General features: G+C 36.4%; 1 protein-coding gene across 1 annotated transcript; it reads right to left on the minus strand.

Annotated features, from left to right (window-relative positions):
* Nucleotides 1-1,118: 1,118 nt before the first annotated feature.
* LOC145780254 (sodium-dependent multivitamin transporter-like) lies at nt 1,119-22,188 on the minus strand. The gene is made up of 18 exons (XM_082591957.1): nt 22,137-22,188; nt 20,701-20,804; nt 18,992-19,180; nt 18,004-18,069; nt 17,461-17,580; nt 16,595-16,749; nt 14,542-14,682; nt 14,182-14,400; nt 13,432-13,544; nt 11,577-11,734; nt 10,695-10,849; nt 8,642-8,782; nt 8,282-8,500; nt 7,532-7,644; nt 5,677-5,834; nt 2,496-2,785; nt 2,100-2,203; nt 1,119-1,717 (listed from the first exon to the last, which is right to left on the minus strand). The coding sequence occupies exons 1-18, from the start codon at nt 22,186-22,188 to the stop codon at nt 1,515-1,517; spliced, it is 2,700 nt and encodes an 899-aa protein (XP_082448083.1). The 3' UTR covers nt 1,119-1,514.
* Nucleotides 22,189-25,258: the final 3,070 nt, after the last annotated feature.

Raw genomic sequence — 25,258 nt, forward strand, 5'->3', positions numbered from 1 at the left:
TAATACGTCTGACAATAGAAGGGCTTCTGTTTATCGTAAATAATCTCCGTTTACCGTAAAATGACAATTGTCACCGGTAGTAGTTTAATGACTCTTGTTATGATAACCTGAATTGCGCTATTAGCATCAGGCGTGGATACTCACTGCATGCTCATGGTCACTTGTTAATTAACTACCCGTACACTTGCTTTACATTTAGTGTACAAAAACGGCTTTGTTAAGAAAAACGGCTTTTTGGTAACGTTTCAACTGTCTTTCCAAACAAGTATTGTTTAAATATGCTCTATGTAACATTTACTAACTGTCACCTGTAGCTGACTGTACCAGCTGCACTACAAAACTTTCTGCAATTGTAAAAAGAACCGCATGTTTCACGCGCTGCAAACTACCGCCCTGGTAGTGTCATAAGATTAAGGCAATCGCTGTGAGCCTTCGCATCCCCTGGTATTGATTTCGTACCAGTATCAATTTATCTCTGCAAATTCTCAGCTTTGCATTACAAATCCAATTGCTAAGTTTGCAACAGAACAATTACCTCGAGACCGTTAAAGAAATATTACGAAAAATAACTTATTCAGGAGCAAAACAAGTACCGTGCATCATATGTTGTACAAAACGTTTTTTTCGATATAATTCGTTTTGCGGTGAAGATACGGCAATGACGTCTCTTACGAAGGAATAGGAAAGCGGTCCTTGTTTCGTCTTCGTCGGGACTTTCCAAGTTATCCAAATGGGTCTCACTCTCAGCTTTCATTATTTTTCCTTTTCTTAGCTTTGTAGCAGTAATGCAAGGTAAATTTGTAGCAACAGCTCCACTGACAGAAAAAATTAAACTTACCTATATATAGCAACACTTTGTGTATACGAAATATCGTTTTTTAGATATAACTCGCTTTGCGGGGAAGATACGGCAATGAAGTCTCTTAAGAAAGTATAGGAAAGCGGCCCTTCTGCGCATTTTGACACCAATTTCGTCTCTCTACCATGTTCTGTTACCGAGTTACGGAAAATCCCCTATTTTTAGCCCCACGCGGTGCCACATCTAAATGACGTCATAATGGAATAAAAATTACCTTTTTCAAATCAGTGTCCAAAATACCATCATACGCAAACCCGAACGTTTTTAATTTCGAAAGTGTGGATAAAATGAAACACCCCATTATACAACTGGTCGACCCTGATGATTCGGGATGAAGAACACGCTTCTTTGGAGCAAAATGGATGATTCTTTAAACAAATCATTTGTTCCATTTTCCGAAAACGTTTGAGGTAGAGTTTTAATAGTGTGAGTGCTGTGTCTAAAAAGATCTACTCTTACTGATAAATGGTAAGCTACAAACCACCAATACAATGCATTCTCTAATTTGCGTGTCATACAGTAATTTGTGTCTTTTCACACGCTTAAAATCATCGAAGACTTGCTTTTTCATGACAATATCGGCCCACTTATCACATTTTATCACTTGTCCTTAAAACTGTTCTTCTGAAAGTTACATAAACTCCCTCATGTTTTCCTACAATACGCTTTCTTTTTCGTCAATACCAGGTACAAGTTTGTATTCTTGCATAGAGTCATCTTGTTTGTCGTCTCTTGACTTTTCATCGCAAGAATGTGGTACTCCAAATCGGAAAAACTTTCTTACTTTTTTTGGGAGTTCGCGATTGTCAATGAATGGAACGAATAATCTCGGATCAGCCTCACTCGGTTTGTTGGCTCCTGCAGAAAAGCAATGAGTTATCGGAGTGCAGTGGGCAGGCTAATTATAAATCAGTAGCCTATAGGCTACTGTAATCTGTAGCCTACTTTGTAGAACAATTCAGCAGTACGATTGTAAATTTGGTGCGATTGAATTAAAGTTGTTTTTTGTATTCACTCATAATAGTCTAATCAGCATGTAAATCTTTTTACACTCGTAGTAATCTCAATAATTTGATAGCCCCGTTCATGTGCATAACTCATCCAAGTTAGAATACAGATATCTCTGTTATATGCTAAGTGGAGGGATGAAGAAAATTGCGCCAAAAGATATTTTAACTGAACCTAATTTCTATCAAACCCACAAAGTTATTAATTCATCTAAAAAATTGAAGCAGTCTACCTGTGATGAAGGACGCAACTAAGCCAACAATGACAGTCACTGCCATTGAGAACACGGGAATGTAAAGGAAAGAAATGGCGTACAGTGTTGTTTCGATGCTGGAACTTGAAATGAAATTGATCATAAGGTGAATGTAATACAGGGATAATGTAGGCCTAATAAAGCACATTGATATTTATTGGTACCTAAACTAACTGTTTGTAAAGTTAACTCTACAGATTATAGTAAAATAGTAGCCAACAACAAGTAAAAGATGCTGTTACAATATAAATTTTTCTCTGACTGACAAACTTAAAAATATATCAAATTGAGAAAATGAAACAAGTTCTGCTCCTTTGACTTTTTGATTAGGCATAAGGCAGCCTTTTAAATTGAAGGTAGCTGCAATGAATTTACCCAGTTGTTGCAGTTTCTACTTCATTCGCTGATCCTAAGAAGTCAACATGCCTTGATGTAAACACAGTCGTGTCATCATAAGAGCTAGTAGATGTGGCATTTTTGCCATATAATGGGAGAAACTTTGTGGAGAAATGTGTGCCAATTGCCAACAGATTGGTCGTAGTTTGCGTTGGGCACTGATCTACAGAAACCGGCAATTTAGAGTTTGCTGCCATTCCAAATAATAAACTTCCAATCGTGATCCAGCAAGAAAACATTGTTCCGACAAGTTGACCAATAATGGCCCCCTAAAAATAGCACCGATTTCAGCTTCTTTGCAAATATTAGCTGAAACAGAAAATGAGCTACACTCTACTACACTACGGTAGGCTATAGCTTACGCTACTTATTTTCCCTTTGTCTTAGTTTGGTGCGACAAAGGCTAATTTGGCTATATCAGATAGGCTAAGCCTACAATAGTTAAGCTATAATCGAGTCATCAAATATTTCACAATGGTCATAATAACCAGAACCGTAGACAACCTGGAATAAGGATCTAAAACCTTTTAGAACAGTAGTTTTCAACCTATTTTTCATGAGGAACTCCTTTTTGTGCCTTCAAAGCGGTGACGGACCCTTAAAAATATTTTCTGAAATTTTGTAGCCTAGGGCAGGCTATAGCCCATCTATAGTCTCCTGACGGACACTTGAAAGAATTTGCTTAACTCGCAACGCCCTTAAGGCGTTTAATGACGTTGACAAAATTATGTTATTATTATTTATTTGCGTCAGACAAAGTTTTCCATATGCAAAACAAAACAATGAAAAAATACACAAACTGCAAATAATATTCTATTTTGATTTAAAGTTTTTTTTATAAATTTTATCAAAAATTAATAGAAATTTTGCGCCTTTTACAAGAAATTTATTCCTTTTTTCATAGCCCAACCGAGATTTCGTTGTAGATATTTCACAGTCATGGCTGTGAGTGCTAATAGGCTGCTGACTGACGTTTGTGTTTCTAAATTAAGCATTCATCAAAAGTCTGTTGTCTCAGAAAATTTTAGTTGAACATACATGGCATTATAAAAAAGTTATGCTTTTTACAGTAGGCCTACCGGTAGCCTAAGTTATATAAAATTTTATTAGTGAGGAAACCGAACTCTTGTGCGACGCTATTGAAATTTTATACAAGAAGTCTCGACACATAGTTTAAGAATAACTGTAGGCTACTACACAAATAAAGCACAACCACTTTTTAAATGTTATAATTTATCAATCCTGCTACAAATTCGAAAACATTTATGAACCCCCTGAAATTGCTTTGAAGATCCTCTAGAGCAGGGGTCCGCAAATAGTGGGTCGCGACCCAAATTCGGGTCGCGAGACCATTCACAGTGGGTCGCAAAACGGTTTAAAATTACCATAAATATAACTTGTATGGCAAAAATAAATACAATCATATAGTCTTTGATGTGCTGAGTTTCGTACAATTTGGTAGGCTACAAGAAAATTTCTACTTTCGATTGTAGTAGCCTACAGTAGTTAAGCCCACTGTTATATATATAGCCTGGAAGACAGCTTGAGCCAGGGCATGAAAACTCTCTCAGGTTATCTCCAGAACTGGCGACTGAAACTTAGCGAAAACAAAACTTTGGCGGCAGCTTTCCACCTATACAATCGGGAAGCTGATCGTGAGCTACATGTTCAGAACAATGGAAAACCTCTGACCTTCTGTCTCGAACCAGAATATCTTGGGGTGACACTAGACAGATAGTACTCATGCCGCCACCATTTGGTGTCACTGCGCAAGAAAATGACATCCCACGCTGCACTACTCAAGCGCCTGGCAGGCCACAGCTGGGGCCGAGGGCTGACACTTTGCGTATAGCAGCCTTAGCCCTTGTCTACTCTTCAGCAGAGTAGCCTACTGTGTACCTGTTTGGTGCTGCAGTGCACACTGCCATAACATCGGCACTGCCATAAACAGCGCCCTGCGCACTGTTACCGGATGCCTGCGTCCCACACCATTGGATGATTTTGCCATTCTCGCTGGCATCCAACCTTCTGAGCTTCGTCGCGAAGAAGCCACTCTGTTTCTTGGCCGACGGGCAATAAAGCCTAACCATCTTCTCCACCACAAGATCTCTGCTTCCCCAAACCAGCACCCCAGTCGACTGAAGTCTAGACAATCATTTGTGCCAGCCGCTCAACTTCTGATCAACGCAGCAGATGAACTTCATCTCTGCGGCTACTTGGGCGGACTATAAATGGAATTCTGAAAGGAAGTCAAGTACCACCGGACTTCATTCGTTCATCCCCAACGCCGACACATGCCCCATCGGCCTGACACTACAAAGACAAGCATGGGTGCACCTCAACCGTCTTCGTACAGACGTCGGGCTTTTCCGCTCAACCATGCACAAATGGGGAATTGGCCTCTTCCTCCTCCTGTGAATGTGGTGCCGAGGAACAGACCGCAGACCACATCATCAATAACTGTACCATCTTCAAGCCACCTAACGGAGTGGAAGGTCTGCGTGTCATGGATGATGAAACTAAATACTGGCTGCTCTCTAGTAGCCTTTCAGTATAGTCCTGGAACATCTTGAGTCTGGGCTGGTAAAAGGATAGAGTAGACCCTCGGCCCCAGAGGCTTGCACGACGACAAAGCGCACGGTTAATAGGTCCACCCGCTTATTAAGCCCAATTTGGTCCATTCCGGAATTACTGAAGGTATACGAGTGGTAGAAAATTGTCTCCCGCAGCCAAAATCGTCCGGTCCCGATGTGGCCTTAATAAGTGGGGACGACCGTATTGGAATTGATATTAATTTGCAAAGTGTTTTGCGCAAAATTATATGCTTCCGAAACGTTTTGGTCGCGAAGACTTTGAACAGTTGCTTTTTGGGTCGCACCAAAAAGTATTTGCGGACCCCTGCTCTAGAGGTCCGCAGACCTCGGATTGAAAACCGCTGCTCTAGAAAGTTTCTCAGTCAAAAGATAAAGATTCAATCAATCACCGTCACGCATGACATTCATAAACAACGCTATATAGCTTACAGCCCCACAATAGACTTCACCACACTGTATTTCAGTGAAAGTTTGTCACCAATAATGCTGTTTACAAAGGTTTCGACGTTGCTCAGCAGATTGTAGGCTATCTAAGAAACCACAGGTATTGCTATAAAGAAAAGTACCAAACTTGTAGACCAGGGAAAAAATATTCCGAGAGTGAAGACTCCGAGCAGTGGTCCTTCAAGAGCACTACCAAGTGAAAACCCAATTCTTAATATGCTTGCATCAAACTGCGATATAATGAAGGACACGCACATGACTAGGAACCCAAATCCAAACACTGTAAAATTAAGTCACGTCAAGGATTGTATAAAATCCATGTTGTAGCCTAACTTTCTAGTAATTGTATTGAAGGATGATTGTCTGCTCTACCCTACATAAATAAGTATGCAGGCTATAGCCCACATGTCTGCTAAATTGTAACCTTGGCAAACATGTCTTCCCCCAGATTTTTTTAAGCTATAGGCCTAATGGTTCGTCTAGTGTAGGAGCTGGTGTCCAAACTGCGGCCCGCCTGAGATTATTGTGCGGCCCGCTAGCCATTTTCCCTCCAAGTAGCCTAGTATTTTTTAGCAAAACTGCTAAAAATTGAAAGATAATAACATTTAAAAATATTTTCCTTCATCTTCATCAATTTTCTGAGATTTATGCCGCACCTCAACAGCCTGTGCCAGTGCAACTTGCAAGTACGGCACGGTTGGGCCAGTGTCAAGCGAGAGTCGCTAATACAGTAAGTGGTGTGTACAGCTCTGTGGCTTCTATGTGTGTTATTTGTTCCTATTTTCAAAGATGAAATTAATAATTTTAGTTATTTTTTCTGTACCCATTTTTCTTGAAATTTAATAGGTTCTGCGACGCATTGAATTATTTCAAGTGACAATGCAGCCCACTATAATAAAAAGTTGGACATTCCTGGTCTGTGGCTTGATTGAAACCGCTGTACTCACGCTCTCTATAGAAGCTACAAGGCATTAGGATCCTTTATTTGTAAAATTCAGCTTTGCACGAGCACTAAAGCAATGGCGTTTGCAGAAAAAGGGCAGTGCGATCAGAGCACTGAGCGCTCAGTAAGGTTTATAATGGTTTTTCATGGTTAGCATTCGAGGGAAAAATGTGGCTAGCACAATGCCGCTTTTTTAACCAGCTAGCTGCTAGATAATTATTGTCCTTGATAAACAGACACAACAAAAATACACCATTACAAATTAAACATATTGGCTTTTCGCCCGACAAGTACAGTTGGGATTTTGGGACTGACTGAGAAATTCCTGCGTTTTTGTTTCATTTTTTATGGGATAAAGAAAAAAAATGTATATAAGCAAGCTGAATATCTATTTCTTGTAATGCTGATATGGCTACCACAGTTTTGAGTCAAATCAAAAAATTATTGAACTAAACATGATTTTTTCATGTAATCTTTCATGTGATTTTTGCACTCATTAAACACAAGCAAGTGTTTCTCGGCAGACAAGTGCAGCAAGAATTGACAGCGATAGACACTTGTTTCGCCCATGAGGCTGGGTTCATTAGTATCGCACCACTATTTCATGCCACATAGTTCTCAACCGCTGCTTTTTTCAGTCATTGGAATCCTTACCTTTGTGGAAAGGAAACCAAGAATTTGAAATGTTGACTGTTGAGAAGCACAAGTAGCATAGTTTTCTATATATCTGTGACATCGATCGACGTAACGTCAACTGGAAATTACTTTAAACCTTCGTTTCCAGTTTTCGCTCAAATTGAAGAAATTTACTTTATATTTTATTTCTTCAATCAAACTTAATACCGGTAGCATATAGTTACTGTAAAAATATAGGCCTATATAGGCTAATTTGAATCTTGAAAATAAATTCTGTAGTTAGTGCGCTTTACATTACAACTTGTCAATTTATCATAAGGCATTATGATAAGGCGTCATCATTAAGGCGTTAAAATGTTATTTATCACAACTTAACAAGGTGTTATTCATTCACTAACCTATTGCTTTACTGATGGTCAATTTAGCCATTTGACTGATGTTAGGTTTTATATGAAGAACAAAATCTTCCATTATCAGTACACCAAGTGAGTTTATTCCAGAGGATACAGTGCTGCAGAAAAACAAAGAAGTTAATGCGTCAGTCAAGTTAAAGTTACGTGTAGCCTACGTCATAAAATAGAACAACTTGGATGTTTCTACTTTTCTTTTCGCATTCATCAAATGAACGTTGCAACTACTGCTAGAAACGATAATATTTCTGATAAATACAAGTTAATTTATTTTCACACGAGCAGTTTAATCATAAACAGCTAAAAGTCAATTTCGGTCAGTTAGAAGCTAAATCATATTCAGTTAAGCTGAAAGCAAACAGCACAAAAAAATCAAATGATGAAGGTTCGAAAAATCAAAACAAATGAACAAAATCATTTGATTTTTTGTGTTGTTTGCTTTCAGCTTAACTGAAAATGATCTAGCTCCTAGTTGATCGAAATCGATTTTTAGCTGTTTATGATTGAACTGGTGTGAAAATAACTTCGTTTGTATAGTACAAGACATGTAACCGAGTTGTTCATATCAAGCATAGTTGTGGGTTTGACGCCTGTCAGAAGATACTTCATTTTATTGATATTCCTGATAAACACCCAAACTTTTATTATTCAAAGTTAATGTTTTCATTACATTTCTGGTTAGGCTATTATTGCTACTTTTTTAATTTCAAACCAATGTTAGTGCTTTATTTATACAACCTCAAAGTTCCACTAAATCCGGCGGCAACAAAAAGTCCGGTCATTCCGGGATAATTTTGAAAAATATTCAACACCATATAAGGCATCATTTCATCTTGTTTGGAGATTTCACCACGGGAAAGCGGATCACATCCTTCATAATACGTGTACATAGCAGTTCCAGTCAAAACAGCGACAGTTGTCAGAAGAAAGGTAGGTATTGTAGATATTAGAGCTGCTCTGCAACGTGAGATTATACAGAAGTTATTAAATTGTGGTTGCACATGCAGTATAATTAACTATTTGTAGGCTATACTTTAAACATATTTCCAGTTTTACATTGATTTTCTCGCTCGCAATTCAATATGTATACAGACTTACATTCTGGCTTTGTTAATAGAACCGCACGACAAGTATCTCTGACATATCGATTGGTTGATGCAAGTAATTCTGCAGCTTCCAATACCGTGTCCCAGCAAAAATGTCCACATCGTGTACCGGATTGTTGGGTCAAGGTTCAAGCTGCAAAGGAAACGTTTTTATTCATATTTGCCTAAAAATATTTCAAATTATTATTATTACTCTTCCAAATGCAAAACATACCTTTCTGAAAACTAAAAACAATGATGCTGTTCAGGTAATATAACAACAAAAACTTGCTCTAATCAGTGATGGAAGATTAGTGAGTGTAACATAAAGGGACAGATCGCAGACTACATCATTGACCGTGCAATTTACCGTTCCCCAAGTGGGGCTCGTGGTTTGCGCGATTTAGATTACGAAACAATGGCTGCTCGATACTTGACATTTTCCAAGCCACCACCAGAGATGGGCAAGATCACTAGTATTGGTGATCTTGAAGATCAAGATCACCAAGAATAGGTGATCTTGAAGATCAAGATCAAGATCACCAAACTATGTGATCTTAAAGATCAAGATCAAGATTGTGATCTTGAAGATCAAGATCATTCAAGATCACTTTTTGTGTACTTGAAAAAAAAGTTTTTGATCAATGATGTTGCAAAAATAATTACTATAAGTAACCTGGGTAAAGGTATATAGTTGGTATTGCTAACTTTTACTTTTAACTACTAGATGACTGGCCTAAGAATTGTAATAAGTTAGTGTCTGTTGCTATTGGGCCTATCGATTGCTGAAGTAGTTTGCGTCGAACCGCAACGTCACACCCAAGGCCGAGGTTAATTACAGAAGTTCTGAAAAAGTCGCAAAATTTGCAATTAGTTTTATACTTTTTATTTATAATAAATAAATAAAAATAAACTATGAACTGCATCATTTATTACCAAATTTTTGTCTGGTTCATGTGAGAGTTTTTCTTTGTGTTACTAAGTAGTTTTAACTTGCACTGTATTATGTCAATGTTTATTGTATCATTTACCCATCTGGCAACCTTGATACCAAGTTCAGAGGTTTGCGGTCAGACAAACCGCTCCACACTCAGACCTTAAACAAGTCTTGGTCTGGTTGATTTGCTGCAATAAACCACTTTACATGACCAAAGTCGGCTAGAGTCCAGATTTTTTAACACCGCCATTCTAGACTTTTGAAACATTTAAAATTGGATCAAAGAAAGCAAACATTTCTTTAAAATTCACACATGGAAATTGTGAACAAAATTAATTCATTTTTTTATTATACGTCAACATAAAGTACACGGAAGTTGACTTCTTTATTATGACCAACACAAAAAACTTTTTCAATTTTGAAATGGCAACACTGATCAGATTAGATGGAGACTTTAAATCGTCTTTTGTTCGACACATATCATATTAACAGTGGCTTAATGTTAGTAGTCGCCACTAACTATTTTGTAAAGTACGAGTTCTAAAAAAATGCCTCTATCTAGTAAGTAAACTTCAATTTAAAGTGATCTTGATCTTATTGTACTTCAAGATCAAGATCACACAAAAAAAAGTGATCTTGAAGATTAAGATCAAGATCACGCCCATCTCTGGCCACCACCACTATCTTCATTGGTGATGAAAAAAATGTTCGTCGACCATTGAACTGGCAAAGTCGGTTTAATGAAAAAATATATAAAAGGCGATGGACTTTTTTTACTTGCCTCATTGTGACTGCCAACAGTCTCTTTCAAAAAAGTGAAGCTGCAAACAGTAGTTTCGACTTGCTGAGCAAATTAGTAGCCTACGAGTCATTTACAAGGCTTATGGAGAAAGTAGTTAAGTAGGCTAGGCTACTTGTATTCTAAACACTTCTTAACAAGCATAATTTGTCACACTTGACATTTAAAAAAAACAAACTTTTTACATTGATTCAATGTTTGCAGAATTAAACGCTGAAACAATGTAAAAAAGCCGTAATTTGAAAGCTAAATGTTGCGTAAAACTTAGTGTAGGTAGCCTATCTAGGCTAACCGTACAGCAGTAAGTTATAAAATGACATGGTTCCATACCTCCATGTATTCAGCCTTCCTCCTCGTTTTGCAGCAGGCCATATTTCTCCAAATCCTCCAACTAAAATAGCAGTTTTTATCAAAGGAGCCAAGGCGCCCGCTGTCATTGTAACCGTTTGAACAACGTCAGTCCAAATTACAGCCTTTATTCCTCCCTTCAAAACACAAAGTCAAAAAAGTTTATTTGAACAAAATTTTTCCAAACAGCTAAACATAAACTGTTACAATGCCGGATGTTTGCAATTACAACACTTCTGATACTTTTCACGATGATATCAACGTATTCAGTTATTTTGTTTGTTCTTCCCGTTTTCACATATGCTTATGAAACATGAAAACCAACATTAGCACATTACACACTCAATCATTGAGACGAATTTTCGAAATTTTATGGACTAAACATATTCACAATGACCTGTTATATGATGTGGTAGGAGAAACTACCGTACCCTGCTTCAACAAATCAACAAACGTCAACTTCTCTGGTTGGGACATAGAATGCGACATTCAATAAGCTCAGTTTACAATGAAACTCTGCTACTATCAAAACTGATTCAAGGCAAAAGAAATCATGGAAGACCAGCACAAACTTTTATACGCAGGATTTGATTATTCACAGGATTGAAAACCGATTGAAAAACCTCGGATTGAAAACCGCTGCTCTAGAAAGTTTCTCAGTCAAAAGATAAAGATTCAATCAATCACCGTCACGCATGACATTCATAAACAACGCTATATAGCTTACAGCCCCACAATAGACTTCACCACACTGTATTTCAGTGAAAGTTTGTCACCAATAATGCTGTTTACAAAGGTTTCGACGTTGCTCAGCAGATTGTAGGCTATCTAAGAAACCACAGGTATTGCTATAAAGAAAAGTACCAAACTTGTAGACCAGGGAAAAAATATTCCGAGAGTGAAGACTCCGAGCAGTGGTCCTTCAAGAGCACTACCAAGTGAAAACCCAATTCTTAATATGCTTGCATCAAACTGCGATATAATGAAGGACACGCACATGACTAGGAACCCAAATCCAAACACTGTAAAATTAAGTCACGTCAAGGATTGTATAAAATCCATGTTGTAGCCTAACTTTCTAGTAATTGTATTGAAGGATGATTGTCTGCTCTACCCTACATAAATAAGTATGCAGGCTATAGCCCACATGTCTGCTAAATTGTAACCTTGGCAAACATGTCTTCCCCCAGATTTTTTTAAGCTATAGGCCTAATGGTTCGTCTAGTGTAGGAGCTGGTGTCCAAACTGCGGCCCGCCTGAGATTATTGTGCGGCCCGCTAGCCATTTTCCCTCCAAGTAGCCTAGTATTTTTTAGCAAAACTGCTAAAAATTGAAAGATAATAACATTTAAAAATATTTTCCTTCATCTTCATCAATTTTCTGAGATTTATGCCGCACCTCAACAGCCTGTGCCAGTGCAACTTGCAAGTACGGCACGGTTGGGCCAGTGTCAAGCGAGAGTCGCTAATACAGTAAGTGGTGTGTACAGCTCTGTGGCTTCTATGTGTGTTATTTGTTCCTATTTTCAAAGATGAAATTAATAATTTTAGTTATTTTTTCTGTACCCATTTTTCTTGAAATTTAATAGGTTCTGCGACGCATTGAATTATTTCAAGTGACAATGCAGCCCACTATAATAAAAAGTTGGACATTCCTGGTCTGTGGCTTGATTGAAACCGCTGTACTCACGCTCTCTATAGAAGCTACAAGGCATTAGGATCCTTTATTTGTAAAATTCAGCTTTGCACGAGCACTAAAGCAATGGCGTTTGCAGAAAAAGGGCAGTGCGATCAGAGCACTGAGCGCTCAGTAAGGTTTATAATGGTTTTTCATGGTTAGCATTCGAGGGAAAAATGTGGCTAGCACAATGCCGCTTTTTTAACCAGCTAGCTGCTAGATAATTATTGTCCTTGATAAACAGACACAACAAAAATACACCATTACAAATTAAACATATTGGCTTTTCGCCCGACAAGTACAGTTGGGATTTTGGGACTGACTGAGAAATTCCTGCGTTTTTGTTTCATTTTTTATGGGATAAAGAAAAAAAATGTATATAAGCAAGCTGAATATCTATTTCTTGTAATGCTGATATGGCTACCACAGTTTTGAGTCAAATCAAAAAATTATTGAACTAAACATGATTTTTTCATGTAATCTTTCATGTGATTTTTGCACTCATTAAACACAAGCAAGTGTTTCTCGGCAGACAAGTGCAGCAAGAATTGACAGCGATAGACACTTGTTTCGCCCATGAGGCTGGGTTCATTAGTATCGCACCACTATTTCATGCCACATAGTTCTCAACCGCTGCTTTTTTCAGTCATTGGAATCCTTACCTTTGTGGAAAGGAAACCAAGAATTTGAAATGTTGACTGTTGAGAAGCACAAGTAGCATAGTTTTCTATATATCTGTGACATCGATCGACGTAACGTCAACTGGAAATTACTTTAAACCTTCGTTTCCAGTTTTCGCTCAAATTGAAGAAATTTACTTTATATTTTATTTCTTCAATCAAACTTAATACCGGTAGCATATAGTTACTGTAAAAATATAGGCCTATATAGGCTAATTTGAATCTTGAAAATAAATTCTGTAGTTAGTGCGCTTTACATTACAACTTGTCAATTTATCATAAGGCATTATGATAAGGCGTCATCATTAAGGCGTTAAAATGTTATTTATCACAACTTAACAAGGTGTTATTCATTCACTAACCTATTGCTTTACTGATGGTCAATTTAGCCATTTGACTGATGTTAGGTTTTATATGAAGAACAAAATCTTCCATTATCAGTACACCAAGTGAGTTTATTCCAGAGGATACAGTGCTGCAGAAAAACAAAGAAGTTAATGCGTCAGTCAAGTTAAAGTTACGTGTAGCCTACGTCATAAAATAGAACAACTTGGATGTTTCTACTTTTCTTTTCGCATTCATCAAATGAACGTTGCAACTACTGCTAGAAACGATAATATTTCTGATAAATACAAGTTAATTTATTTTCACACGAGCAGTTTAATCATAAACAGCTAAAAGTCAATTTCGGTCAGTTAGAAGCTAAATCATATTCAGTTAAGCTGAAAGCAAACAGCACAAAAAAATCAAATGATGAAGGTTCGAAAAATCAAAACAAATGAACAAAATCATTTGATTTTTTGTGTTGTTTGCTTTCAGCTTAACTGAAAATGATCTAGCTCCTAGTTGATCGAAATCGATTTTTAGCTGTTTATGATTGAACTGGTGTGAAAATAACTTCGTTTGTATAGTACAAGACATGTAACCGAGTTGTTCATATCAAGCATAGTTGTGGGTTTGACGCCTGTCAGAAGATACTTCATTTTATTGATATTCCTGATAAACACCCAAACTTTTATTATTCAAAGTTAATGTTTTCATTACATTTCTGGTTAGGCTATTATTGCTACTTTTTTAATTTCAAACCAATGTTAGTGCTTTATTTATACAACCTCAAAGTTCCACTAAATCCGGCGGCAACAAAAAGTCCGGTCATTCCGGGATAATTTTGAAAAATATTCAACACCATATAAGGCATCATTTCATCTTGTTTGGAGATTTCACCACGGGAAAGCGGATCACATCCTTCATAATACGTGTACATAGCAGTTCCAGTCAAAACAGCGACAGTTGTCAGAAGAAAGGTAGGTATTGTAGATATTAGAGCTGCTCTGCAACGTGAGATTATACAGAAGTTATTAAATTGTGGTTGCACATGCAGTATAATTAACTATTTGTAGGCTATACTTTAAACATATTTCCAGTTTTACATTGATTTTCTCGCTCGCAATTCAATATGTATACAGACTTACATTCTGGCTTTGTTAATAGAACCGCACGACAAGTATCTCTGACATATCGATTGGTTGATGCAAGTAATTCTGCAGCTTCCAATACCGTGTCCCAGCAAAAATGTCCACATCGTGTACCGGATTGTTGGGTCAAGGTTCAAGCTGCAAAGGAAACGTTTTTATTCATATTTGCCTAAAAATATTTCAAATTATTATTATTACTCTTCCAAATGCAAAACATACCTTTCTGAAAACTAAAAACAATGATGCTGTTCAGGTAATATAACAACAAAAACTTGCTCTAATCAGTGATGGAAGATTAGTGAGTGTAACATAAAGGGACAGATCGCAGACTACATCATTGACCGTGCAATTTACCGTTCCCCAAGTGGGGCTCGTGGTTTGCGCGATTTAGATTACGAAACAATGGCTGCTCGATACTTGACATTTTCCAAGCCACCACCAGAGATGGGCAAGATCACTAGTATTGGTGATCTTGAAGATCAAGATCACCAAGAATAGGTGATCTTGAAGATCAAGATCAAGATCACCAAACTATGTGATCTTAAAGATCAAGATCAAGATTGTGATCTTGAAGATCAAGATCATTCAAGATCACTTTTTGTGTACTTGAAAAAAAAGTTTTTGATCAATGATGTTGCAAAAATAATTACTATAAGTAACCTGGGTAAAGGTATATAGTTGGTATTGCTAACTTTTACTTTTAACTACTAGATGACTGGCCTAAGAATTGTAATAAGTTAGTGTCTGTTGCTATTGGGCCTATCGATTGCTGAAGTAGTTTGCGTCGAACCGCAACGTCACACCCAAGGCCGAGGTTAATTACAGAAGTTCTGAAAAAGTCGCAAAATTTGCAATTAGTTTTATACTTTTTATTTATAATAAATAAATAAAAATAAACTATGAACTGCATCATTTATTACCAAATTTTTGTCTGGTTCATGTGAGAGTTTTTCTTTGTGTTACTAAGTAGTTTTAACTTGCACTGTATTATGTCAATGTTTATTGTATCATTTACCCATCTGGCAACCTTGATACCAAGTTCAGAGGTTTGCGGTCAGACAAACCGCTCCACACTCAGACCTTAAACAAGTCTTGGTCTGGTTGATTTGCTGCAATAAACCACTTTACATGACCAAAGTCGGCTAGAGTCCAGATTTTTTAACACCGCCATTCTAGACTTTTGAAACATTTAAAATTGGATCAAAGAAAGCAAACATTTCTTTAAAATTCACACATGGAAATTGTGAACAAAATTAATTCATTTTTTTATTATACGTCAACATAAAGTACACGGAAGTTGACTTCTTTATTATGACCAACACAAAAAACTTTTTCAATTTTGAAATGGCAACACTGATCAGATTAGATGGAGACTTTAAATCGTCTTTTGTTCGACACATATCATATTAACAGTGGCTTAATGTTAGTAGTCGCCACTAACTATTTTGTAAAGTACGAGTTCTAAAAAAATGCCTCTATCTAGTAAGTAAACTTCAATTTAAAGTGATCTTGATCTTATTGTACTTCAAGATCAAGATCACACAAAAAAAAGTGATCTTGAAGATTAAGATCAAGATCACGCCCATCTCTGGCCACCACCACTATCTTCATTGGTGATGAAAAAAATGTTCGTCGACCATTGAACTGGCAAAGTCGGTTTAATGAAAAAATATATAAAAGGCGATGGACTTTTTTTACTTGCCTCATTGTGACTGCCAACAGTCTCTTTCAAAAAAGTGAAGCTGCAAACAGTAGTTTCGACTTGCTGAGCAAATTAGTAGCCTACGAGTCATTTACAAGGCTTATGGAGAAAGTAGTTAAGTAGGCTAGGCTACTTGTATTCTAAACACTTCTTAACAAGCATAATTTGTCACACTTGACATTTAAAAAAAACAAACTTTTTACATTGATTCAATGTTTGCAGAATTAAACGCTGAAACAATGTAAAAAAGCCGTAATTTGAAAGCTAAATGTTGCGTAAAACTTAGTGTAGGTAGCCTATCTAGGCTAACCGTACAGCAGTAAGTTATAAAATGACATGGTTCCATACCTCCATGTATTCAGCCTTCCTCCTCGTTTTGCAGCAGGCCATATTTCTCCAAATCCTCCAACTAAAATAGCAGTTTTTATCAAAGGAGCCAAGGCGCCCGCTGTCATTGTAACCGTTTGAACAACGTCAGTCCAAATTACAGCCTTTATTCCTCCCTTCAAAACACAAAGTCAAAAAAGTTTATTTGAACAAAATTTTTCCAAACAGCTAAACATAAACTGTTACAATGCCGGATGTTTGCAATTACAACACTTCTGATACTTTTCACGATGATATCAACGTATTCAGTTATTTTGTTTGTTCTTCCCGTTTTCACATATGCTTATGAAACATGAAAACCAACATTAGCACATTACACACTCAATCATTGAGACGAATTTTCGAAATTTTATGGACTAAACATATTCACAATGACCTGTTATATGATGTGGTAGGAGAAACTACCGTACCCTGCTTCAACAAATCAACAAACGTCAACTTCTCTGGTTGGGACATAGAATGCGACATTCAATAAGCTCAGTTTACAATGAAACTCTGCTACTATCAAAACTGATTCAAGGCAAAAGAAATCATGGAAGACCAGCACAAACTTTTATACGCAGGATTTGATTATTCACAGCACACAGCCCGGAAGAACTGCGACAGTTGACTGAAAATCGCCATTATGAAGACTTTCAATTGACTCTATTTTGCACCCTACTGGTGTGAAATAAATTATTATTATTTATTGTTATTCGGTTATTAATATTAATAAAAAAAAAGTCAGACAATGACATGGTTAGGCGGCTATACGTCAATGTACGTTAAATTGTTTGTTCAGTAGCTTATCTTTAAACTTTCCTAATAATTTTAAATAATATTTTTACCAATGTTGTGTAGAATGTGCAGATCATACTCGTAAGAACAATCGTCCAAGACAAACCAAGAGGAGTCACAGCTTGCAGAGCCAATCCAGGTACGTAAACCGTCATTCCCATATATATAATCTGCCAATACCACATCAACTCATGACATATATGTTAGGATATGTTATAATGCTCTTGGTTCGCCAATTGAGCACTCTACTAGCAGACACCTTGCTGTTGCATTGCGCAATGCGCATAGCTCACTGCTCCGGCAGTTTGAGCACTCTGGCAAGGTGGGTGAAAAGTATCCAAATGTGGTTCCTTGCGTACCACAATTGGACAAATCCCCACTCTTAATTACTTATATAGTAATAAAGCGTTCAAGTCCAAACACTCAAACAAATAAAATTTATCTGTTTAAAGACTGTTTTGCAAATATTTTACTCAAGATTGCTCTTTGAAGTTTTGGTCTCCACAGGCTTGATGAGTGTTTGAAAAGGGTCCGAGACTACAAAAAGTTAAAAACTGTTATTTTAAAAACTCAATCAGATAATAAAACATTACCATCGTTATAACAGCAATCAGTGATGCAGATTTTCGCAGGAACTTGTTGTAGCGAAGTTCCAAATACTAAAATATATTATTTTAATAAAATGTTTAGCAATAGAACAACTACATAGCCTAACTGGAAAAGTCCATGTAATTGTAGTGGGTGACATCGCTTCGTATCAGTAAGAAGACAAAAACTTATTTCAGACATTGTACAAAAAATAAACTTCTCATATTCATTTTGCAGATAAACGAAGCAACGATACGACATTTAACATAATATAGGCTACAGGAATTAACTAGAAACTGCAAACGTTATCAGTTCATTTCGGTTGACTATATAAAAATAGAGCCGCCATAATGTAGTGACTATACATATAAATTGTTGATATACTGTACAAGTGTAGGCTATAATGCTTGATTATGATTATTTAACCATGTTTGGTACAAGGCGAATTTTTTTGTCTCATTTATATTAGTTTTGCAACATTACATACATACAGTGCAAACAAGATTTGGTAAAATCTGAGTTTACGTGATTCTTAGTTTTAACTACTCTTTGTGGGTTTTACAATCAACATTTTGTCACAAGAAATTACAGGAATTGGGCGCAAATACAGTGACTAATATTTTAAACTTTGATTATCGACTTCAAAATATCTTATCTGTGCTTTAATATTATCATTTTATGAAATTCTCTTCCCTTGTCACAATTGATATATTTGGTTTCAAATACCTAAAAACATAGGATTACAGTTAATCAAGCTACCGAAACTGCTTCAACTAAAAGAAAGCATGTATTGTACCGGTATTGTTTTGTAATGTATTCTAATCACAGTGGCCTTATCGACTTGGAACGATGTCAACTACAGTAATATACGCCGCTTAACGCCATTTTTATTCCATGGAGCCTACTTAATTGTAACCTACATAGCCTATCAATAGCACGTTATCGAAGTTTGAACATTATGAAAAAAGTTACTGAACCTGTAGCCACATTAACCTCGTATATTGAAGCAACTTTCAGTTTATGAACGAGTGGAATGTAAAACAGACATGCAAAAATATACGGGACAATGTTAAACCATCCAAACCAAAACATAACGGTTCCGTAGAAGTAGGTTTCAGCAGGGAATCCAATGATTGTGATTGCTGATACAAAAGTAACTGATATTGAAAGACCCACTGCAACCTAATGAAAAATAGAAAATTAGGGTTAGGTCAAGATTACAAAAAAGTGTTTTCAAAACTAGAAGCAAATTGGAGTGCTTTTAATACTGAACCATAGTTGTAATTCGTCCCTGCCTTTTATGAAAAGATTGGACATTCATGTCACTATTCCATAGATTTCATAGTTACATCTTCATATGAGCTGTTACATTTGTACCACTTTGTAGGCTGCCGTACCACAGTTATTCACAAAATACAACCTACCAACCTTTTTCGAGTTTTCATTTTCGGGTTTTGTACTAAAATCTGCGATCCACTTACAATTCTGGGCTGAAATTGAAATTGATCTACCCTTCCAAACATTAGATGAAGTTTAAATTTTATACAGATACTTTGGCTCATTTTTTTAGTCTAACTGACAAAGCATTTTGCACGAGTCTTTAAAGCCAAGAAACAAATTCGAACTTCTGTCTCATCTAACAAAATTCTTTTTTTTGTAGATAGCATGACCGACAATGTTGAATCAATGTAAAAATACTGGCTGTTGCTAACAGAAGCATATTCTACTTCTTACCGGTGACAATATTTCAAATTTTAAAACAATGAACTAATTTTTTTGGCTTTGAAGGCTTGAGCAAAATGCTTTGTCAGTTAGACTAAAAAAAATGAGCCAAAAGTATCTGTATAGCATTTAAACTCATGGTTCATCTCTGTCACAATCAAGGTGCAATGCCTTGCGATGGCTTGCTTTGTATCTTCAACGAGCGTGTTGTTTTGGTTGTAGAATTCTGGTGCGATGTGTTATTATCGGTTATGACCTGAAGTAACCTCTGATTACGAAATCTGTATTATGTAAAATGTGTTTTCTGGAATCATTTTCCCTACGTGACATTCTAGAGACTTCTGTTGTTTACATTTAAATGCTGCTTGATAGAACAATGGTTCTTTATGATGTAACCTTACGTAACCTTCTCGAAGTTACTGGACTGAACAACCAACTATAAATAGTGGTGTATAATTATTATTATGATGATTATTATTGAGTTGGTTATGAGAGTTGTGTTATGAGTTGTGGATTGGTAGTTGATGCAGAAATTATTGTTGATTGAGAGTTGAAGTAATCGAATACAAGTAGATGAGAATTGATGCTGATATAATTTCTGATCAAAATTAGAGTTATTTGAGAAGCCGTTCGTTAAAGTCCTTCAAGAAGTTAGATTATCATTCCACTAGTAGAATTATTCGACATTTAATTGACTGCTTTTCGGTTATAACCCATTAAAGTACGTCATTGAATCTTTCCAAGTGTTTTTCCTGGTAAGAGATAGAAAGAAATCGTGACAATCTCAATCTAATGTTTGGAATGGTAGACCAATTCCAATTTCATCCCGGAATTATAAGCGGGTCGCAGATTTTATCATCACTCATCACCATCATGGTATCATCTAACAAAATTTTATTTTCGTTGATAGCAGGTCCGAAAATGTTGAATCAATGTAAAAAGACTGGATGTTGGTAGCAGGGACATGTTCTACTTCTTACCGGTGACATATTTTTTCCACCAAAATAATAATGATCCACATGCTTTGCTTTCCTGTCTTTTATAGCGTAATACACTCCCACCACTACTGAAACTCCAAGTGTACCTGAAATTTGCAATTGCTGTTTGCCTGAGCAATTTAGATCTACAGAAAAAACACATTAAAGTAGAAGTAATAGTGCTAAAGGCAATGTAGGTTTGACAAGATTTTTCATGCAGTTGTCCTATCAAACATTTTTATAGTAGCTGACATGGCTTGGAATCAACTAATTTACTTTATCAGCAGTGTGTGAGTCAATAAAAACATTGACTGCACTAGTATCTAAAGCAGTCCGAAACCTTGTCGTCAAAATTGAATATTTTGCAAACAATATTTTTGCATCTATTGCATGTAGCATCAATTTTTTTCAGATTTAACAGTGAGAAAAATCATTAGGCTATTAGCTTTTGAGTCCACGCACATTCGCTGTTTCGTTTGGTGACTTTTAACAGTCTCGTTTATTTCTTGATCGGTAGGTTTAATCACTAGACAATGTATCACCCACGCAATTACTGTAGCCTATGACCGGTTTAGAACAACTAGATTCATCTGCATGTGTTTCTCGGCAGTCGAGTGTAGCATGAATTGACAGACACCACTAATTCATGCCACGTAGGCTACTGTAGTTCTCAACAGCTGCTTTTGTCAGTCAATTGAATCCTTGGCTAGTGTGGAGGCTACACCGTATGGTTGGCGAAACGCAATGTTCACTGTTCTATAGATAGTGAGTAGTCAGGTAGTGCTGACGCCAGGAAGATCGCTCCTTTTCAATAGGTTTATCTACACTCTACAGTAAAACTTTCTAATTCAACATTTTTAAAAATGAATAAGTCTCGTCATAGGTTCTTTGGTCACAAGAGAATTAGAGTAAAAAAAGTTAAAATCTTTCAAAGGTCTTGATCGTGTAGCTTTTTAGTGATATTGCTTTGAAAACCAGCAAGCCTCCACCGACCCTCTCCCCCCCACAGGACAAACGGTTAAATACAAGTAAAAAATAAACATGTGCTGCAATAAAACTGCAAAAAACAAATTTTCACGTAGCTTACGTCGATTATAGCTTTTTCTGCTATGACACTGAGTTGGGCGCTAATATAGTTGTTCGTCCTATTCAGGATTTGCGGTTGCGAGTAGCTTCAATTTGTGAAGGCTGGTTAAAGTGATAGCCTACTAGCATGATTGATTAGTCATTACGCTTGACGACCCCACGATGGAAGTTTACCCTATCAATGCGCACTACTGAGGAAATGTATCCGATATGCTTTGTAGGTGTCACCGTCTCAATATCAACCGTAATGGCTTATATTCAATTATTATTGTAGATTTGGTGTACGGTATTTAAATTTTAAGAAAACATGCAACAATTATCCAACTCGGCAACAAATATGCTATTTTTCATACCAATGAAAATCAGTAAATCTGCAATTCCGATTTGTTTGGTTTCTTCAGCCATTCTTTGCGGTAAGAATACAACAAGTTTATTAAAACAATGACTGAAAGAAGAGACAAAAATAGTAAAGTATAGATGGGTTGTTATAATGCAAACCTATATTGGAATTTGGATGGAAAGAATATAGAAGAGAGTATAAAAGCTGCAAATTCATTTTAGAGATCTATTCTACGTGGTGCAACCAATCACAGCCGTTCAGTCATGGACACAAACAGCTCCACAGACTACATCAGCCTCACATGTTCATCAATATAAGTTTTAACTTTTGAATTTAAGCTTCTGATTCGATAAGTTTGAACTTCGCGTATCAGCTTGCAATGAAATGTTTGAACATGTTATAAACTTTAAAAAGCAAAAAATATTGATTTCATTGATTTTTGGTTTCTGCAGTTATTTTCACCAATGTTTTTTCAGTAATCACTAATCTAACAACCAGTTGCAGTGCGTCTTTCACATTTCTGTAGTTAGTGTAAGCTTACCTGTGCAGCTATAAAAGTTTACAAGTATTTTTATTTCTACTCACAGATAGTTGAGCTTCAACTTCTCAGCATTTTCGTTTTCGTTTAGCCTTTGCCGAGTTTTTAAAGTAAAATTTACCCCTTTTTTTTCAGTTAAAATCAAGGCATTTTCCACGCGGTTTTTCTTTTCTTCTTTACTTAATTTTAAACCCATAGATAAATGAAATCTAAGCCTACCCCCAGAGAGTAAATTTATCCCGGTGGAGAACATAACTAAGCCCCACAACTGCCGGCTGGTTAGCCGAACGGTAAAAATGTATAACTGATACATTGAAGGTCGTTACTTCAACACTCCGAACTACGCCTAAACGTGGATACGATAAAAATGTGCCACTGTGCCTCAACAAAACAAACGATCGCACTCAGGAAGCTGGAAACACGAATTTGCATAATTTAAGACTCTTTATCATGGGAGGCTGTAACTTGATTTCTGATCGTTTTCATTTCTTTCTTTTATTGTGAAGCTGCATGTGTTTCTTGCGTTAACATGCAGTTAAACCAAACTTCTTTCTCCTTAACACTTCTTTGTATGTCGCAAATAGTTTAAACATAAACAGACATAACTCAGCAACAACACTACATTTAACATTATAAAAACAAAAAACAGTGTTGTTGCTGAGTTATGTCTGTTTGTGGTTTAAAAGAGTTACCTCTCTACCCAAATTGTAGTTTAAACATAGGTCTAAGTCATCCGAAATGATAATTAGTTTTTATTCGTGAAGCACCTAAGTTGTTGAAATACAGAGTGACACAGAGATTTTAACACGCGTTCTTTAAAACATTTTAACTATTAACATAGGTCTAAGTCGTCTAAGTTGTCATGTTGTCATAGTAGGTCTAAGTCGTCATGTAGTCTAAGTCTCGGAATTAATTTAAAAACTTCACTTTTTGATATTGGCGATGTCACGACTAAACAGAAACTTTTGAAGATGTTAAAGCTTTGAAAACCCTCAATCATCTTACGGCACGGTGAGTAGCGATGCAGGTTGCTGAAGAAATCGATCCTATATAAAACTTTCAATAATATCTGAACCAACACCACGATGTCTGTCATTTTATATTGAATCTAAATGATTAAATAATATGATGCGCGTACACGATGTAGAATTTGCTGCGTTTGATGTTTATGTGTAACAGCCTTGTAAATACTTGTTTGATATTATGTTTAACATGTAAATTGAATCTATTCACGACTCACACAAGCTCATTGACATGTGTGGAAGTTGAAGCTCAGGTATCTACATGTATGATTTACGCCAATACACATAAGCTACGTCAGTACTTAGGCTACTAACAACATGTTCTTTGAAATGTCGCTTCAAAATATATGATAAAATAGTAGGAAATGTTATTCTCGGATTGAAAAAGCTTCATCTTTGCAATTTTGCATAAATGTTGTAGTGTAGATAGACCTAGATACAGAAGCTTTAAACCACTGACGCAGGTATGGTCACCAAGATTAGCAGAATGAAGTTTTGCTCTTGTTGAAGTGTTGTTTGTAAACTATTCCATCAAGTACGACTAGTTGATTTTAAAAATTAGATCAAACACAAAATAAAATATAGTTTTCGTTTCGTTTTTTTTTGCAGTACGGTTTTATGTAGGCCTAGGCTACTCAAAATCTTAGAACCACCAGAAAAAATAATATTTTACTGATTCTATTTGAATGAGCATCACGTAGGGCCAGTGGCGCTGGCAGAGGGGGGGAGGCGGGGCAGCTTCCCCCCAATGTTTTGGGCGTCATCTTTTTAATTTTTTTAAATTATTACATATTGTTATTATTTTTATAATATGAATCACAACCTGAAGTCAACTCAAGTTGCAAGGGGGAAGGGGGGAGGTAAAAGCTTTCTCTTTTAATTTTAAACTTGCTCTTCTTGCTGCTGTTATTATTACAATTTTGTTATTCTAATCACGTATACTTCGCCTGCTGCCTGTTACGTAGCAATTGTTACCGGCAGTCCGTCCTGCAAATTGGTTCTTGCTTGGTTCTTGAGTGGTTGCAGTGCATGCAGCAGTGGGTCATTCAATGTTTCAAGGATATAATGTAGATTTAACTCAACGAAGTCTACTAAAGTAATCCAGTAAGTAACCACTGGTTTGATGACTATCTCTAGCTGGAGTATTCAGAAGCTAAGGATGCCACATTTTGCTTTCCCTGTCGAGTTTTCAACAGCTTGGTATGTTAGGATCCTGTTAATATTAGTTAAAGTTTATTCTGTTAAACTGCAATTATGCTCCACCGGTGTTAAATGATTTTTTATTCTTAATGCTTCTTTATCCTACCCACGAAGATTTCATACGCAATATAATGACGATAAAGTTCAAAACACAAAATGAGCGAACAACTATATTATTTATATACGTATTAAGATGCAAAAAATGCAGTATGACAAAATAATGCAACTAAAGTCAACATGTTCCTACGTTTATTAAACGTTAAAATACGTTTCACTTGTAGTAAAATTCTTTTCTAGTTCTTTTATTTCTGAGGATATTGCGTTGCTTATTGCCTTTAAATTTGAAGACTTGCGTCCAAGCGAGCAAGATTGTGC

The sequence above is a fragment of the Aplidium turbinatum genome, chromosome 11 (genome assembly GCF_918807975.1).
Source record: "Aplidium turbinatum chromosome 11, kaAplTurb1.1, whole genome shotgun sequence".
NCBI classification, from domain to species: domain Eukaryota; kingdom Metazoa; phylum Chordata; class Ascidiacea; order Aplousobranchia; family Polyclinidae; genus Aplidium; species Aplidium turbinatum.